This window comes from Gallus gallus, chromosome 1, assembly GCF_016699485.2.
Source record: "Gallus gallus isolate bGalGal1 chromosome 1, bGalGal1.mat.broiler.GRCg7b, whole genome shotgun sequence".
Classification (NCBI taxonomy): Eukaryota; Metazoa; Chordata; class Aves; order Galliformes; family Phasianidae; genus Gallus; species Gallus gallus.
The window spans coordinates 130,165,649-130,184,450 of record NC_052532.1 but is presented as its reverse complement, the minus strand read 5'-3'; the positions used below and the strand labels follow the sequence as shown (position 1 = coordinate 130,184,450).

At 40.6% G+C, this 18,802-nt stretch overlaps 2 protein-coding genes across 6 annotated transcripts in view; one reads left to right on the top strand and one right to left on the bottom strand.

Annotated features, from left to right (window-relative positions):
- PLCXD1 (phosphatidylinositol specific phospholipase C X domain containing 1) overlaps positions 1-7,742 on the top strand; it is a 35,631-nt gene extending 27,889 nt beyond the window's left edge. For 4 of the 5 annotated variants that reach the window (XM_040699051.2, XM_015277706.4, XM_015277705.4 and 1 more), the window contains exons 5-7: positions 558-713; positions 5,119-5,302; positions 5,916-7,742. In XM_040699051.2, coding sequence (XP_040554985.1) covers positions 558-713; positions 5,119-5,302; positions 5,916-6,208 — 633 coding nt within the window. In that variant the 3' untranslated portion in view covers positions 6,209-7,742. The remainder of the gene's footprint in view (positions 1-557; positions 714-5,118; positions 5,303-5,915) is intronic. The other variant, NM_001128637.2, reaches the window with a different exon arrangement.
- Positions 7,743-7,816: 74 nt separating this feature from the next.
- Positions 7,817-18,733, bottom strand: GTPBP6 (GTP binding protein 6 (putative)). Its single transcript, XM_416868.8, has 10 exons — positions 18,324-18,733; positions 15,284-15,421; positions 14,840-14,910; positions 13,111-13,241; positions 12,106-12,176; positions 11,499-11,657; positions 10,233-10,441; positions 9,371-9,519; positions 8,929-9,081; positions 7,817-8,495 (listed from the first exon to the last, which is right to left on the bottom strand). Exons 1-10 carry the CDS (start codon positions 18,709-18,711, stop codon positions 8,354-8,356), a joined length of 1,611 nt encoding a protein of 536 aa, XP_416868.4. The 5' UTR covers positions 18,712-18,733; the 3' UTR covers positions 7,817-8,353.
- Between the last annotated feature and the right edge of the window lie 69 nt (positions 18,734-18,802).

The following is an 18,802-nucleotide window of genomic DNA, read 5'->3' as shown; positions in this document are numbered from 1 at the left end:
TTTGGTTTCGTACTCATCGTCTGAACCTTTCATGTCATGATGATTGGCACGTTCAAGTGGATAGTTAGGTGTAGTGCCTGTCTACTCTGCTAATTATGTGTGATCTCCAAGAAGTTGTCATTGCCTGTAACAAATAGGGAAAACAGATCCTGTCATGTTTAAGCAAGCACAGGGTTTTCTTTATTTTCCAGTTTGCCACCAACATCATGTTTGACCTTAAAGAAGGTTGGGAACATGGGTTTACTGATAACCTGGCTGTAAGAAGTAGGAGATTGATGGGTATTACCAAAATCCAAAGCTGTTAAATGTAGAGTTCTGGCCCCACAGCCAGACCAAATCAGCACAGACCTGCAGAAAGTAGGTTTTTCTGGGGTACTTCTCTCTGAAACACCTTGTGGGCTGCTGGATGTCCATACTTTGAAAACCTACATTGATTTTCATTACAGGGGTCATGGGTCTACCCAGCCATTAATGGTTCCATTAATGGAAAAGTTTTACTTCCTTTTCTCTGCGTGATTCAGTGTGATTTTCTAAGTTGTCTTGACTCTCTCTTATAGGATATTCTGTGGGAAGTGTTAAAGTGGTTGGAAACTCATCCTCAGGAAGTTGTTATCCTGGCCTGCAGGAATTTTGATGGATTAACCAAGAAACTTCACTGTCATCTTATTACCTGTATAAAACAGATTTTCCAGTGTAAACTGTGTCCCAGAAATGTAAGTATGAGATCTTTTCTCCGTTTTTTTAAAGGATGATGCATTACAGTGTGTTGTGGTTTAACCCAGCAGGTGGCTGAGCACCACACAGTCATTTGCTCACTCCCCCCCTTCCCAGTGGGATGGGGGAGAGAATCTGGAAAAAACAAAAGTAGAACTCATGGGTTGAGATAAAGCTATTTAAAAAGATAGAGAAAAGGGAAAGGATTATAATTATGAATATCTATATCTATCTATCTGTATATGAATGTACATAACAAGTGATGCAGAAGCAGTTGCTCACCACCTCCCTGACCAACACCCAGCTGGCTCCCCGAGCAGCAGAAGAGAGAGAGATACCCTCCCATCCCCTCGAAAACTCCTTCCACATGTTGTCATACGGTATAGAACATCTCTTTGGCCAGTTTAAGTCATCTGTCCTAATTCTGTCCCCTCCCACCTCCTTGGGCTCTTCTCTGAGAATGGCTTTGGCTCTGTACAACACTGCTTAGCGGCAACTATCAACATTGGTGAGTTATCAACATTGTTTTTCTCCTAGAACCAAAACATAGCATCATACCAGACAATCTAAAGAACACAGTTCCGTCCCAGCTGAAACTAAGACACAGTGAAGTCTTGGTTCCGAGTTTTATTTGCTGCTTTTCTTGTATTTTTATCCTAGGAAATGTAGCATTTACTGTATCGGGGGTAGGTCTTTACCTAATACATATGAAGAGATAAAGCATAGTATGGAGGAGGGAATTAAATTTGACTGTCATATGTATAGATTTGTGGGCCCATCGTAGGGATACAACTGCTATCTGCTAATCTACCAGATTTCTGTGAATAAGTGTTGCTATAATAAAGTCTGGACTATGGCAAGGGCTTTCAGTCTTAGATGGAGATTACTACCTTCTTCTGTTGACAGAATTCAGAACAGTTCCTTTTCTTCCTTTTCACAGCAGTGATTATAAATTATTTGGTGGTATTTATAGCATCACAACTATATAACTTAGTTTGGAAGTGAACTCTGAAATTCAACCCCACCGGGCAGACCAGACCTATTTCAAAGCTGTGTTGGGCCATATCCTGTCCACTCTTGGATATCTCTGAAGATGGACATTCTATAGCCTTTCTAGGCAGCTTGATCCAGTGTTTGACCACTCTGGCACTAAGCCTATTTTCCATATATCCAATCAGAATTTTTCCTGTGGCACTGTGTATCTGTTGACTTTCATCCTTTTGGCATGCATTTCTGAGGAGCAGCTGGCTCTGTCTTTCTCTACAGTCACCCATCAGGCATTTGCAGACAGTAGTAAGATCTGTCCACAGTCATCTTCAGGCTGAACAGACTCAGCTCTCAGCCTGTATTTGAGTATCCAGCCCCTGCTCACCTTGGTTTCATGCTGCTGGACTCACTTCAGTACATCCGTGTCTTTTTTGTACTGGGAAAGCTCCAGCTGGACACAGTGGATTTGCACGATTCCCCAATCTGTCCCAGTGTGTGGGATTACTCCATCCAGGCTCAGGACACTGCATTTGCCTTTATTGAGCTTCATGAGGTTTCTGCCAGAGGTGCCAGGTGAGGAGGGAGAAGGTAGATCAGTCTGAATCAGGCGCTCTTTGCTACAGCTGCCAACGGGATGGATACAAGTTGGTGCAGAGGTTTCTGTGCATTACCAGTCCACCTGGGAATATGCTGACACCAGCAGCTGCTGTCAGAGAGGGGCCACAATAGTGGCCTTGGCTTTCCTTTCTCCACTTCAGCTGGAGCTGACCTTCCAGACAGCCTAATAAGCTTTCAGTCACCCAAACCTCTAGAAAAGCTTTAATTTTAATAATTGGAAATTATTTGACTGCCACATTTTAGAAGTTGAGATTTTTAGCTTCCTCTTTTGACAAGGTGTGGGAGCTTTCAGCAGTTAAACAATTAACATTTCAAAGATGCATAGGCACAGAAGGTTTTCTCTGGAGATGTGAGGGTGCAGGATAATGATGACCCTGTTTGCGATTTGAATTAATCCTTTGAAGCTGGTGGATCAGTAAGGGCTGAGTATTACCATTTCAAAGCATTTTATACAGCAGAGTTAAAATAGAACAATTCTCAGCAAAATTAGGGATTTCTGATAATTCAGGCCTCAACTGAATAACAGGGGACCTGAGTGAAAATGTTTAATTGTTTCCTCAAATATCGTGACTGTGTAAGTCGTGGCCGAGCAGAGCAAGACTGGAGAGGATGACCAAATTTGCTTTCAGATGCATGGCCAGTTCCAAAACAAAAAGAAGTGATTAATTGCAAGAGGGACAAGTTGTTGCTGGTAGGTTGTTGAAGGAAGGTGATGGTCTGAGGTCACGTGACTGAAGAAGAAAAGCAAATGGAAAAAAAAAAAAGAGAAAGAAAAAAAGCAACACAAAGCAAATGGTATCCTGGGCTCCATCAGAAGAGGGGCGGCCAGCAGGGACAGGGAGGTGATTGTCCCTCTCTATTCTGCTCTTGTGAGGCCCAATCTGGAGTACTGCATCCAGGCCTGGGGCCTTCAATACAAGAAAGACAGGGGGCTGTTGGAGAGGGTCCAGAGGAGGGCCACAAAGATGAACATTGGGCTGGAGCACCTCCCCTGCGAAGACAGGCTGAGGGAGCTGGGCTTGTTCAGTCTGGAGGAGAGAAGGCTGTGATGTGACCTCATTGCGGCCTTTCAGTACCTAAAGGGAGCCTACAAACAGGAGGGGAGTGAACTCTTTGAAAGGGTAGATAATAGCAGGACAAGGGGAAATGGTTTTAAGTTGAAGGGAAGAAGATTTAAGGTGGATATCAGGGGGAAGTTCTTTACTATGAGAGCGGTGAGGTACTGGAACAGGCTGCCCACAGAGGTTGTGGATGCCTATTCCTGGATGTGTTCAAGGCCAGGTTGGATGGGCCCCTGGGCAGCCTGGTCTAGTATTAAATGGGGAGGTTGGTGGCCCTGTCTGTGGCGAGGAGCTTTATGATCCTTGAGGTCCCTTCCAACCCAAGCCGTTCTGCATTCTATGAAAAAGAATGTTTCTGTATTGCCTCCAGAGGGAGGGAGGACGGGCAGTGGAGATGGGTGAAGCCAAGTATTGCCCTCCTGCAGGAATGCTTTTCATTTCCAGAGGGTCTGTGACCAGCACAGTGGAACTTGCCATTTCTGTAGGTGACATCTTTGCAGGTTAGGTGGCTGTGGACCTTTTCAAAATCATGAATTTGGATTTAACATCAAATAGCCTCATACTTGCTCACTTGTTTTAAAATCATCTCATGTCTACTGTCTTTCAAGACTGCTGCTCCGGTTTCAAATGAAAGTGTCAAAACATTTATGAAGCTGTAAATAGAAATGTGTAGTACTGGCACAGGCCACAGTGTGACAACATTATATCGTGTTTAAAATTGTAATTGCCTTTGATCTGAATTATTTGAGTTTAAAGATTCTTTGTCAGATGTCTACAGTTTCATCTCTGCTTTGTTTGCAAAATAAGCACCTGTGCTCATATATTACATTTCTGGTGATGTGTTTTTCTTTTTGCTTTTTTTAAAGAGGTTTGAGCTTTAGAAAGGCAGCTGCAGTAAAGCATAGGCCTCTGTCAATCAGATTCTGTAGCTCATTTTGTTGTTTATGTCTTAATTTTGAGGTACTTTTCTGATTTAACTGGGGCTCACACTCTCTTTCATGGATGAAGCAGGATACATTTCTATGTTCATGCTGGCTCTCTTCAAAGATTTGCATTAAAATGTTTCCACTTCGTTTTTTATTTTAAATGAGAAGTTAATTGTAACATCATGAAGCCACCACTTCCACTACACGAGCAACACAATGAAAACCCAAAGATGTCTGTTTAAATTCTGGGTTTGCAAATAAATAAATAAGTAAAAAAAAAAATAGAAACTGGAGCCTCAACTCTGTTCGATGACAACTTTTCAGGACCGGAAAATTTAATTTCATACTGAAACATTTAAATGAAACAGGCCCGTATCAGACAATCTGGTTTTCTTCTAAGAGCTTTTTTCCTTCTCTCAATTCAGAATGACTGAGGGATCCCAGCTTCTGAAACTTTTCCCCTTACAGAGGTCGGATTAACATCTAAGATTTGTGTTTACTTACTGAGTCTGAACGGTTGAGTTCTCATGAATGGCTTTGGCGACAGACGTGGATCTGTGTGGCAGTGCTGCCCTAACCATTCCTGTTTCATTGTGTGTTTTCCTGGAGATGGCTGTAGGCCTTTGTCCTCCTAGCTCCTCTTGCAAAATGGGTTATAACCTTGTCTGGATGTACATTGAGCAGCATTATTTGAGCCAAACCTGTGCCTCGCTATCAAGGCAACTACACGCTTTGATATCTGAACTTCAGGGATGCTGATGTTGTTGGCTCGCAGCTCCCACTGACTTCAACCTGGGCTTAACTTCCCTTAGGTGGTTCCAACTCTGCGGACCATGTGGCAGCGTGGCTATCAGGTTATAGTCTCATATGAAGAAGATCTGGAAGTGCTGAAGCACTGCGAGCTGTGGCCTGCAATCCCATACTGGTGGGGAAACAAAACTACCACTCATGCTCTCATCCAGTTTCTAGAACTCATGAAGCAGATGGGCCGTCCAGGTACCCACGTGGGGCCACTTGAGGGAAACAAGGGGCACATACAGCAATGCAAACCAAATAGAAATAGTCAACTGGGAGTTCATAGCATTGAGGGATAGAACACCGTTGTGCATGCTGCATGCTCTAGACACTTACATGTTGCTGAGTGCTCTTGCCCACCCATGGGTGAGTGCAACATGCATGTCATATTACCTGGTTGTGTAGATGTGTGCACAAGTGTATGTACATACGCAAGCTATACCATTGCAGCAGCTCCTTCATCTATGGGATCCTGTGGGAAAGAACCCAAGCCTTTCCCCTCATTGCAGAGCAGCCATCTGGCTGTCAGTGCCCTTGTCACGCATAAGAGACTGCTGTCTAAGCCCAGTGCTTGCTGGCTTTTACTGCTTTAGACAGCTCTGAGGATGAGGAAAAAGCGGTATGGCACACAATAGTAACAAAGGAAGACAGCCCCCTGAAACAGTTCTACGTCTATGAAACAATACGGAAAGATTCTTAAGTTAGCGTGTTAATGATTCCCAGTGAACCAGACCTTGAGTTAATGCAACGCTGAGCAGTCTCTGCTCTCCTCAGAGGAGTATTTAATGTGTCACCTTTCAATATTTTGTTTCAGAAACATTCTTCGTTGCGGGGATTAACCTTACTGAAAATCTAAGATATATTCTTGTACACCCGTTTGGATCACTGAAGACAATGACACTCCGGAGTCTTCCATGCTTGAAAATCTGGGTGAGGAAGCAGTATCCAGGACCACAAAAAGAATGCATTAACATCATTGCTGGAGACTTCATAGGAAATGACGATTTTGTCAGAGATGTGATAGAACTTAACACAAAAATCAATCCTCAGTTAGACTGTCCCAGCAAAGGGTCTGGACCAAAGAACATTTCATTCTCAGCTTTCTAAAAAATCTTTGAAAAGCTGAAAAGACTTTGTGTGCATTTAATATTTCCTGGTTTAAACACCCTGAACTACATAAAGATCCAGTGAAGTTAAACCAGGGATCATTAAGCTCATTAAGAAGCACGCTCTCAACATCATCAGGCTTTCAAAGTCTTTTCTTAAAAAAAGAGCAGGAAGATCTTGCTGAAGTCTTTAGAGAACTGTGAGATAGGCACAATTTACTTGAGAGGTGCTTAGCTCATGCAGCAGCTGGCAGTATTGAAAGTTTCAAGATCTGTTTAACATATGAGCGAGAAGTAGAAATATGTCACTAGCTGCACAAATTATTCTGTGATTTTATTTTCTTTCTGCACATACTTGCAACCCCAAATCTCAGTATTTTATCAGTGTGAAACTAACTTGCCTGTTTTCACAGTTTGTATTGAATACATACAATGTGGGCAATTGAAAAATGTTTTTGATCTATCAAAGATACTGTACTGACACTCTCACTTGCCACAACATTTACATGTACACTGATCTGGAGATCTAGTATCAGCTGTATTGTTGTGTGCTGAATATCAGTTGTGAACCATGTCACTACCAGGGTAGTCATAACATTCTTACTATTTTTAAGAGATGTGTAACAGAACACTTTGTTCTTGTTATCATTGATGGCAGTTCTGCCACAGCCAGCTCCCTGGGCAGTTTTGTCTGCTGCAGTAAAATGTTTTTATATTAGGAGCTGTAAAAATACCCCTTACATTAGAAAGTAGTTTTGTATGTATCTGCTTTCCGTTTGAACTGTCTGCTCTAAAAATACAGATCATTGGCTTGTCATTCTTATTTGAGGTTTCACAACTGATTTTCCTTTATTTACATATTTTTGTAGCGCTGTAGTTATCTTCCTCTCGAGAAGTATTCTTTGCTTGCTTAAACACTGTTTTATGTAAGTTAATTCTATTTTTCTAATTTTTAAATGAACTGTGCAATAACAGATGATCATGACGGTAAGAGAAAGGGCAACTATCAGGGCTAAAACAAAACAGGCATTGTATAGAGTTACTATGCAGCTTCATGAATATACCTCACTTTTTATATGCACTTTACATGTAGCAACTGAGTTCAAGTGTCCGGCAAGATGTTGTGTTTGCAGTAGGTAGCTGCCTAACTTCGAAATGGATAGCTACTTGATACCAGATCAAAGTTACCTTTGACTGCTAGGGATGAAAGGCTCAGATGCTACCTCCTCATGCAATCTCCTACAATTGCAGACTATGTAGGAGTGAAAACCTAACATTCCACTTAGTTAGAAGACTTTCTAAATGCTTTTTTACAGTGCTTTTTTTATCCTTGATCTCACTCGTGTTTACTTCATATAGAGCAGTCATTCAGTTTGGTTTTTTAGAGTTGCCACCTGCGCAAAGTGCTGTTCTAACTCAGAATGTTTTTCTGCATATCTTTTGTACCCTTCATGTGTCTTGTCACTTTACCTAATAAATCTTGACCTGTTTGTGCACTAAAGACTGAAATACAGTTTTGTTTCTCCTTTCTGTAATAGTGATGTTTTTTCTTTAAGAATCGACACAGTAGTAGGTATTGTGGATAAATTACTGTATGCAGGAACACGGGTAGATGTTCACAGCTCACTTTATTATTTGCTTAAATATACACATCAGTATTGTTTCTGCTTCACCACAGTAATAAATGGCAGTTGTTTTAAGTAAATATTCAAGCACAATATATAGAAATATCTGTATTATTTATATACAGCCAACAATGTTTTCTTCAGTAACTTTCATTTTCCAGTGACCAAGGGACAGCTTGTCTGTAACAAATAATTTATTCTGAAAAATGGGATTAAAAAAGTCTTTATATGATGTAGTATTTTCCTGAAGGTTAACTTAGATGCCATCCTGTGATTCCCACATTTGAGGTTCAGATTCAGTGACTATTCCAACATAAAAAATTATTGCTATCCTTGCACTTGCTGCCAGAATGAAGCTCAAAGCTGTTGTTTCCAAACAAAAGCTTTCTGAAACCCAGTCCATTTCTACAATGTGTCAAAAACACCAACTAGTTAAGAAATAAACTCTCCAGCATCCAGTGGGCCATTAGCTTCATTCCAATCTTCTTAATGAGATCAGTTTCTTTTGTGAGAGAAGGATTTCATGATACAAAAAACTTACTGTTAGGAAAGAGGTTTCTGTATTTGCCAAAAGCAGAGTTGCTGATTATCACCTTCACCCTGGCCGTACCATCATCAGGCATGACATCTACTTCCTGAACCGTTGATTCTTTATAGAGCCAACTGTAAAAGTGAAAGGGTATTAGCATCTTAAAGGCATCCTGTAGTGCATAAAATGTGATCTTTGTTTTTGGTCTACATATTCCAATCTAAGTAATTCAACGCCATAAAAGACGAAGTTCCTCAGTTTTTATTTGCTACTTGCTGTTTGGAAATAAAACATAGTGTTTACATAAATGTTTCAGATCTCTGGTTTGGATTTTTTTCCCCAGAAATCTGGCTCCAGAACCAGTGGAATGGCCTTTCAAAAAGTTCACATTAATGTACAAACACAGTATCTTCTGTGGCTATTTTCAAAAAGCTATTAAACTTTGACAATTATCACAGCAGTTCTTAAGGAAAATTAAAATCAGTGTAGTATGTTTTGGCAAATTTAAGACTTGCAAGACTATGAGTTTCATATTTGTCCAAGTCTTTAAAACTCAAAATTGTTTACCTTAGCTGAGGTCCCTGTAAGTTGACTGTAATTGTCAGCATCTTCTTTCCCGTTGCTTCCAGAATTTTTTTCTCTATTTCTTCTTTCAGCTCTTCTAAACCATGCCCATGTAGAGCAGAAATGGCTAAAGCATTTTCTTCAGTGGGTTGATAGCTGAAAAGTAATAATTACCCACGTTTGTTTGTTAAGATTAGACTGTGAAAATATTCCAAGCACAGACAATTTAGCTGTGTTGTGTCATACTCACACATCCCTACAGAGACTGCTTCTAGTATGACACGAGTGATTTCTTTTGAAATTTAAGGATAAAAAAAGTTTTAAGACCATGGCTACATATGTAAAGATTGAAAAACTTGTATTCAGAAGTGTGGAAGCTCTTGTAGAATTGAGGAGCATCCAGAACATAAGAAATGTTTAAGTACATGTGACATCTCTTGCTTACCTTTCTATCAAATCCACTTTGTTATGAACTTCTACCATTGATTCTAGCAAATGGCTTGGAAGGTTAAGATCCTTTAGAACTGATAAAACGCTTGCTTTCTGGAGGATGGTTTCAGGATGAGTAATATCCCTCACATGAACTATCAGATCCTAGCAAGCATCAATATACAAAAGTTACTTAACGGAACATTCCAGTTACAGGGTTGTAGAGATTTCATACTATTTTTGCATTTGTTTTATACAAGCTACTTTTCCATCCACTAGATAATATTCTGTCAGGTTAACAATGTAAAATGAACTCTCAGAATGGCATTAAATCAATACCTTCCTTATCCATAGCTCTTGAGATACTGCTACTGGTGATTCACTTAGAAAGCTTTCTACAGAAGCTACCAGTTTCAAGGACATACATGATTACAGATGTCACAAATCTAAGGCAAACCATGATAAAAAACAAGATACTGTTCAAACTTCAGAAAACAATAATGAAAAGTAAATTTATTGCTTTTCACTTAACAGATGAAAAAACAAACAAATATAGCCACAGGTAGCTGTTATTACACAGTCCAATCCTCAGAAGTATTCAGGCATCCAGCTACCACTGAATTTCTTTATCTTTGAGGATACAAGCTTTGTTTATGTCTCTGTCCACGCAGAACAGAATAGTTCTGTTGGAAGAGACACACAAATATCATCTAGTCCAATGGCCTGACCACTTCAGGGCTAGCCAAAAGTAAAAGCATGTTATTAAGGACATCAGATACAAGGAACAGCATGCCAGTTAAGTTCCCCCATTCTGACGAGGCAAAGGTTATCTAAAAGAAAACTGATGTAATTTTTAAAATCTGTAGTCAACTACTTACTGAGTAAGCAACTTCTTCTAATGTAGCTGAAAAGGACTCAACCAGATTATGCGGAAGCTCAGACAGAAACCCAATAGTGTCAACATATATAACTGCCATATGTGAGGGCAGATAGCCAGCATGAGCAGTAATATCAAGAGTAGCAAACAGCTGATCTCGGGGTTGAATTCCTGCATCCCCCGTCAAGGCTTTAATCAATGTAGTTTTCCCTAATTAAAACAAAACCAGAATGAAAAGAGAAAATTTTAATGACTTCAAGTAAAATTTTAATTTGCAAGATTCAGGTGAGTTTTATGATGTAACATATCCTTTTGTATCAAGTTCACTAGTTCAAGTCAAGTCTAGCCCATGACTTGTTATCTTTGTTATGTCATGAAATGGGATTTCTTTAAATACTACACATTAATCTATGAAAAGCTGCAGTGTCTCTTAAATACATCTCTCAGATTAGCTGCCCAACTCTTCTGAATTTACCTAGTGATCTTTATTGTTCTCTATCATAAGACATAGTAGAGTCATAGAATCAGAATCACCAAGGTTGGAAAAGACCTTCTAGAGCATCCAGTCCAACTGGTCACCTACCACCAGTATTTCCCACTAAACCATGTCCCTTAGTACAATATCTAAGCGTTTCTTGAACACCTCCAGGGACAGTGATTCCACCACCTCCCTGGGTAGCCTGTTCCAGTGCCTGAGCACACTTTTCCTAACGTCCAACCTGAATCTCCTCTGGTTCAACTTGAGGCCATTCCTTTTATCTCCTCTTGTTAATAGAAGAGGCCAAGCCCCACCTCATCACAATCTCCTTTCATGTAGTTGTAGAAAGCGATAAGGTCTCCCCTGAGCTTCATCTTCTCCAGACTGAGCAATCCCAGCTCTCTCAGCTGCTCCCCATAAGACCTGTGCTCCAGACCCCTCACAGCTTTGTTGCCCTCCTCTGAACATGCTCCAGGGCCTCGATGTCTTTCTTGTAGTGAGGGGCCCAATAACAGGACACAACTAGTAGTCTCCAACACTACATGTAAAATCCTTTTCACACAATGGGAATAAGGAATTTCTGCAGAACATGTCTGCAGAAATATCTTACTGTAACAAACATTATTTGCTTTCCTAACTGTAACCTTATTGATATACACTCATTACACAATCTAAAACTTACTTAAAATACAAAGCCTATTTATACTGAAATCAGATTCTGGCTAGACATTCTAATTAAAAATTAGACAAGGTAAGCTTTTTTTGTGTTACAATCTTGCTTTTGCTTACCACAATTAGTATAGCCCATTACTGAGATAATTGGAAACTCGCGTTTTCTGCGCTGAGTTCTGAGCAAAGATCTTTTTTTTCTTAATTTCTCCAAGGCATTCCTAATTTTAAGTTCTTTTTCTCTCAAGAGACGATTCTGTGTCTCCATGAAAGTTTCACCTGAAAAATACGTAAGAGTAATTGGCAGAACAGTCTAAAACAGAACAGTAAATAACAGTTGGTTATCTGGAAATTGAGTGAGTTACTACTAGAGGATACGATGTTATAAATAAGCAATTCAAACTATGTACTCTTGCTAAACATAGAATCAGAGTGATAAATAATTATTAAAACATACACTAAGCACTTTAGAATAACCAAGTATGCTTATGATATACTCCTGTGCTAACAAATACTCTGCCCATGGCCACATATTGAGCCTTAAAACTTTATTATGGTCACAATTGAAGTTACTTTTCAACAAGTTTTTTGTATGTTCACTTAATTAAGATGCAGAATACAAACTGCCTTTCCTCCCAGCCTCCCCCAGTAAAATAAGATGTAATTAAATACGTTAATTCTGGAGAAAAAAAGAATCCTCTAATTCATGAGAATATTTAGACTTTACCTGAGCCCATGATGTATCTTGATCCACCTCTCTGCTGATCTAGATGAGACACCTCAGTTTTTAGATTTGACCTGACAGTGCAGTAATAATTAATTAGAAGCGGACTACTTTAATCAAGCTATCTTAAAATGCCTAAATATGTAGCACTACTGACATTCTAACAGTACAGATGAAAACACTAGAGGAAAGAGGTGTACATAAAGACTGCTCATGGGGAAAAACTGCCTGGTGAAGAATTTCTGGCTCCTCAACTGTGGTTTGAAAAATGATGTATCTCAGTAAATTATACTGCCTGTTCTGAAACTTCAGAAAGCCAAAGATGTCTCTGATATATCCATGCAACTCACACCAGCTTCCTTGTACAGATGTTTCTGTGCTGTGTAATATAGCAATGTGGAGAATTCAGATAAAAATCAATGCCTTTAATATTTCTTGTTTATAGCTTCTCTTATTATACCTATTTATATTATATAGGAAATACACCTATCCTAATTTCTACAGAATCTTGCCATCCATCTTCCACAGTAGAAAGAAATAGGAACTTTCAAGTAGAAATATATTTTGTAACATTATTTACTCAACGTTTTGGTTTTGCCTTTCAGTACTGTACAAGTTTAAGGTAATTACATTAAAACAAATATTTCAATGATCAAAGAATAGTAGAATAGCCTGGGTTGAAAAGGACCTCAGTGATCACCTAGTTTCAACCCCCCTGCTATGTGCAGGGTCACCAACCACCAGACCAGGCTGCCCAGAGCCACATCCAGCCTGGCCTTGAATGCCTCCAGGGATGGGGCATCCACAACCTCCTTTGGCAACCTGTTCCAGTGTGTATGTTCTAGGCAATGATTCCTAGGATACAACAACCAAATAGGATACAACAACAGGATACAACAACCAAAACAGCATCATTTTTCTTTACAGCACAGTATTATACTGTTAGTGTAAAAAAATTGTCACCAAAATACGGAAATATCAGTATGTACTTTGGACAACTTGAAGTACCTGAGGAGTGGAATTTCAGCCAATGCAATCTGGAGTTTTGCTTCCTTAGTTCGGGCATTACAACGAAAAATATGAAGCACAACTGTGTATCTGTCAAAGACCTTCACGCCCCAGGCATCTTCCAGTTCTTTCTTTAGCCATGTAAAACAAAATAATCTAGATGTTTTCTGCCCAATAACAGAATATCAGTAAATCACTTAGTACACAGGATTATGGTTAGCTGGACTCAGAGGATTCTCTTTAAATGGATGGATAATGATTATGAGCACCCCAAATCAAAATTTTGATAGGGCAGAAAGAAAGATGACAGAGTTTAGAAAGTAGAACTTTACATGTAGGCCTAGTGAATTCAACAAGAATCCTTTTATTGCCTTGAATAGATTCTGAAAACAGCTCTTATGGGACATCTCACAGCATTAAATAATGAAAAATCTCAGTCGTTAAGCCCTTACAAAAATAATTACTAAATGCTCATATGGCAAAAGATATGGATAATAAAGAAGAAGCAGAACGGTTATTATACATATACATATATATAGGCAGAGAGGAAGCCAGGACAATTACTGCACAACCAGCCTTCCCTGAAATACTAAACCCCTCCCCACAAACTGCCCAAATTCAGAAAAAGAGACTCAAAGTACTTGAAGTATGCAGCAGTTTCCCATCACCATCTCTAAAATCCAGAATGCTCTATAAGTGTTTGATCCAGAACGACCTGAGTGTTTGATTCTAATACACTTTCTTGAATCAATACCCTGTCAAATTGCACTTAGATCTAAATTTGAAAAAAGATTTTTAGTTAATCTAGCACTAAAAAGACTCACACTCAAAATTATGGAATAAAAAGTAGAAGATGGTAACATTTATAAAACATTTTCAATTTCCATTTCATCAGTAAATTGAAGTGCTCAAGATAACTGTCTCTTAGAGGTATCTACCTGTGTTCATTTTACAATCCAGGGAATGTATTCAAAATTATCTGCAAAGGATTAATGCTTGCTTACAGCAGTTGTATTATTTTACAGCCTGTGTGACACTGTGCATGCAAATAAAGCTAATAAGTATTTATTTTACTTTGCCTAAGCATTTCAAAGAGCATTAGAGTTCATCTGCCTGTTATTTTACTACCACAGAGTTAAAAAAAAAAGTAAAAGAAAGCAGAACAGCTAAGCATGCTTCTTCCCCCAAGCAATCTATCCATTTACAATTCATTTTCTTTTTAAGGATCAGGAATTAAAGTTCAAATATATAAAAAACTGAAATACAGGCTTGCTTTGAATTTATACCTCGCATTCAAAACACAGTACAGCAACCACAGAACTACAGAAAAGAGATACAACATCCACAGAGGCACAGAAATTAGTGCATGCATCTAATCCAAAACCTTGACATTTGTTCACAGCAAAAGCAGTGTTATCATCCCCCTTTTGTATAAAAGACTCGAGTAACTTTTCCAACATTTTAAGTGGAGCCTGTGGCAGAAGTGGGAGCAGAGTCCAAATGGCCATTAGGCTGCAGAAAAGTTTCATGTACGATAGCTGCACAAAATACCCTTAAATCAACTGGAGAAACAAAACAGGAATTAAGCTTCCCTTCAAGAAAACTCAGCCCAGCTGGCTTCATTTATCATCATTTGCACGTTCAGAGCCAGAATAGACCCTACTGATATCTTCAATATATTCCAAATAACATGGTGCAAAGAATACGATTTGATATTATATTTAATTACCTTTGTTACTGAAGATATTCTTTCCACATTCAAGAAGACTGCTGTCACATGGGGCAATTTTTTAATCCTTTCTAGAAGATGGATAGCCAGTACAAAATGCAGAGTTCAATGTCAATTCTCTTTTTGAAATATACAGAATATAAAACCATTTTGCACTGAGCACAGAGCTCATAAAATACCAAATGACATCATACTCTTTGACCACAGAACAGTCGTATTTGCACTAATTTCACACTACGTCAAAAACAGCTGCCCTTCCCACTTATGCCAATCACTTCAACATGTTTTAACTTAAAGACATCACTTCAGTTTGTTAGCAAAGCTATTGGATGGATTAAAAAAAATCCTCTAATCTTCCTCAATGTTTATACCCATCCTCAAACAGTTCAGCTATAGAAGGTTTCCTCCGACAAAGATGCGGTGCTGAAAAATCTCACTTCTTACCTGTCAAAGCCTCAAAGTTTCCTTTGCCAAAAATGAACTTCTTGTCAGGATTTTTGGTAGGAATAATTATTTTATCTAAAACTGTCCAGTTCTGAAGGGTATCTACAAGAGCAACAGCTTCAGCCATCTGTAATTCAGCTGTAGAAACACACACAGAAAGATTGTAACCTATCAGTTGCTTAAATTTCCAGTAACCACAACACACACAACAGGGAAAGATTTTACTCAACACTTAAATTCTACTTGTCTATTTATTTCAAACAGTAGCATAAGGAGCTGTTTAAACTCATAGTTTGATGTAATTTTACTACATGGAAGCATCTTGCTACCACTGTAAATTATTTTAATGGTTGTTGACTTTGAAGAATTTTGAATTTTATAATCAAGAAAACCTTTTGCCTAACCACTGTGCTTTAGTCTTAAAAACTGAGATGAGTAACTGGGTTTAAAATAAATTGTTCTTTTAGATGAGCACAAAAGCATGTGATTAATTCCTTGTTGTTTTGGAGTAATATGTAAAGAATTATTAATACTGCATACTTTGCTGTCTTAGTTTCAGCTGGGATGGAATTGTCTTCTTCAGAGGGTCTGGTATGAGCAGTTGTGTCCCTATGATGGTCCCACAAATCTACACGTGATGGTCAAATTTAATTCCCTCCTCCATACTATGCTTTGTCTCCTCAAATTTATTAGGTAAAGACCTATCCCTGATGCAGTAAATGCTACTTTTCCTAGGATAAACATACAAGAAAAGCAGCAAATAAAACTCTGAACCAAGCACTTCACTGTGTCTTAGTTTCAGCTGGGACGAAACTGCGTTCTTTAGATTGTCTGGTATGATGCTACAGTTTTGATTCTAGGAGAAAAACAATGTTGATAACACGCTGATGTTTGTAGGTGCTGCTAAGCAGTGTTGTATACAGCAAAGGCCACTCTCAGCAAAGGGCCTAAGGGGCTGGGGTGGAAAAGAACTAGGACAGTTGACTTGAAGTGTCCAAAGGGATATTCCACACCATATGACATCATGTGGAAGGAGTTTTGAAGGGGGCAGAAGTTCATCTCTCTCTGTTCTGCTGTTTGGTGGGCTAGCTGGGCATTGGTCAGGGGGTAGTGAGCAACTGCTTGTACACCACTTGTCATATACATTCGTATATACATACATTTATGGATATATATATATGATCATAACTGCTATCCTTTCTCTATTTTCTATTTTGGTAAATAGTTTTATCCCAACCCATGAGTTCTACTTTTGTTTTTTCCAGATTCTCTTCCCCATCCCACTAGGAAGGGGGGGAGCGAGTGAGGGGTTGTGTGGAGCTCAGTCACCTGTAAGGTTAAACCCCAGCAGTTGGTGTGTTAGCAACATCGTTTTCCTCCTAGAACTGCAACATAGCATCATACCAGACACTCTGAGGTTAACAACTAAGATACCTGCTGCTAACTCCACCAGTACTTATTCATGTAGGGATCTACACTGATTTCTGATGTTCTAAGGACACAGATTTCAATCTTTTTCATTGTAAATATCCACAGTGCAAAGCCCTGTACAAAATAACATGGCCTACAAGAGTCTATCAGAGCAGTAGATTCAGCTTTAACTTGCCAAACTTGTTTTCAGAGGAGCTCCATCACGCTTCTCAAGACAGCAAAACATACTTGATATATTAAAGAGGTTACCTTGATCCAAAAGGTAATATGCTTTTTAAAGATAACTGTGCTCCTATTTTTCCTCATACCACTACTATTCCTCATTAAGTGCATACTTCTGTGGTAACTGTGGTATTTCAACAGTCATTCCAAAGCATTTGTTGAGATCCCAGGCTCTTCATCTAAGGGCCTAAATAAGCAGAAAGGGGGCACTACTATTCTTCTGTACAGTTGGACTGAAAGGTGCCTTTGTACGAAGGCCACTCCAAAAGAAATGCTTCCTATTTAATGATGTTGGCCTGTGACATCAGAAGCAGATGTTGGTGGTATGGCAGTTGAGGTTGAACCCTCACACCAGTATCCCATTACGTGTTGTTGCCGTGTGACAGATGGCAGCAGAGGGGTACCCTGACACAATGGTGTCAAACGTGGAAGTGCAGATGAAACAAATGTGCGTCACTGAATTCCTCCATGCAGAAAAAAATGGCACCCACTGACAGTCATCAATGCTTGCTGAACGTTTATGGAGAGCCAACAGTGGATGTGAGCACAGTGATGCAGCAGGTGGTGCATTTCAGCAGTGGCACAAGATGGGAAAGATAAGCCATGTTCCAGATGGCCATGCACATCTGTCACCTCCACTGGTGCAGACTTTTATGTGTGCAGCATGCAGGCTCTTGTTTGATACAGGCAAAAATGCTTAGTTAATGGTGATGGCTATGCTGGAAACTAGTGTTTCGTGGCAGATAATTGCTCTATCAAATAATTTGCTCTTTGTATCTGTTGTAGTTTTCATGGAAATAAACAGGAGGCTCTACTTTCCAAGTGACACATAGGGTTGTTTGTTTGTTTTTTTTTTTTCAGTTCTGAAGTGGGAACAGTCATGTAAACCCTGTAAAAGTTACAAATTTTATTCTGTAAAAGGATATTTTGTTGTAATCTGTTGCACTGATGACACTGAATGGAACTCAGGCTCTTCCACGACAAACTCCAAGGCCCTGACAACAGGTTTACTGGTGAATGAGCCACAGAATCATAGAATTGCTTGAGTTGGAAGGAACCTTTTAAGACCACGTAGTCCAACTCCCTTGCAACAAACAGGGACACCTACATCTAGATCGAGGTGCTCAGAGTCCTGTCCAGCCCGACTTTGGGCAGCAGGGACGGGGCATCCACCACCTCTCCGAGCAACTCGTGTTCCTAAGTGTACAAAACCGCTCCTTCACAACGCCGAGGGCTTGCTCAGGGCCGCCCCTTCCCTGCTCTCCCCGGCTGACAGAGCGCAGCCCCAAGGGCTACAAGCCCTTCCCGCCCGCCCTAGCCCCACAGGAGCACCAGGGGCTGCAAGTGCCGCCGCCCCCCCACCTCTCCCAGCCACCCACCCACACACCCGTGGTGAGCAGCGGCTTCTTCGGGCCCCACCTCACCGCCGGGTGCACCACAGCCACGCGGTGCGCGCCGAACTGCGGCCCGAGCGGCGAGGGGCCGAGCAGCTCCTCCAGCTCCGCGTCATCTTCCTCGTCCTCGTCCCCCTCCTCCTCCTCTTCCTCATCTTCATCATCGTCATTATTATCATCATCCCTGCCAGCGCCCGCCGCTCCCTTCCACCGCCCCCTGCCGCCCGCCCGCCCGTCCGGCGGCCGCTGAGGAGCACACAGGCGGAAGGCGGCGGCAGCGCCGAGCGAGCGGCCGTACGGCGGTTTCAGGGGGCAGCGGGCCGCCCCCAGTGCCCGGCGGCAGTGCAACAGCAGCGCCCGCGAGAGGCGGCCGGGCCCCATGGCGCGATCGCGGCGAGAAGGCGGGACGTTACGGAGGCCGCACGGCAGCGGCGATCTGCGAGCCTGCGCGGCCCGCCCCGCGTGACCGCTG

Bases quoted from the DNA above. Each gene is read 5' to 3' on its own strand.
- GTPBP6 (XM_416868.8), bottom strand. From the start codon at position 18,711: ATGGGGCCCGGCCGCCTCTCGCGGGCGCTGCTGTTGCACTGCCGCCGG. The intron at 14,911-15,283 runs GTAAGAAGTGAG...TCCATCTTCTAG, and splicing joins AAACTTTGAGGCTTTGACAG to AAAGGATTAAAAAATTGCCC. The intron at 11,658-12,105 runs GTAAAGTCTAAA...CGTATTTTTCAG, and splicing joins AAGATACATCATGGGCTCAG to GTGAAACTTTCATGGAGACA.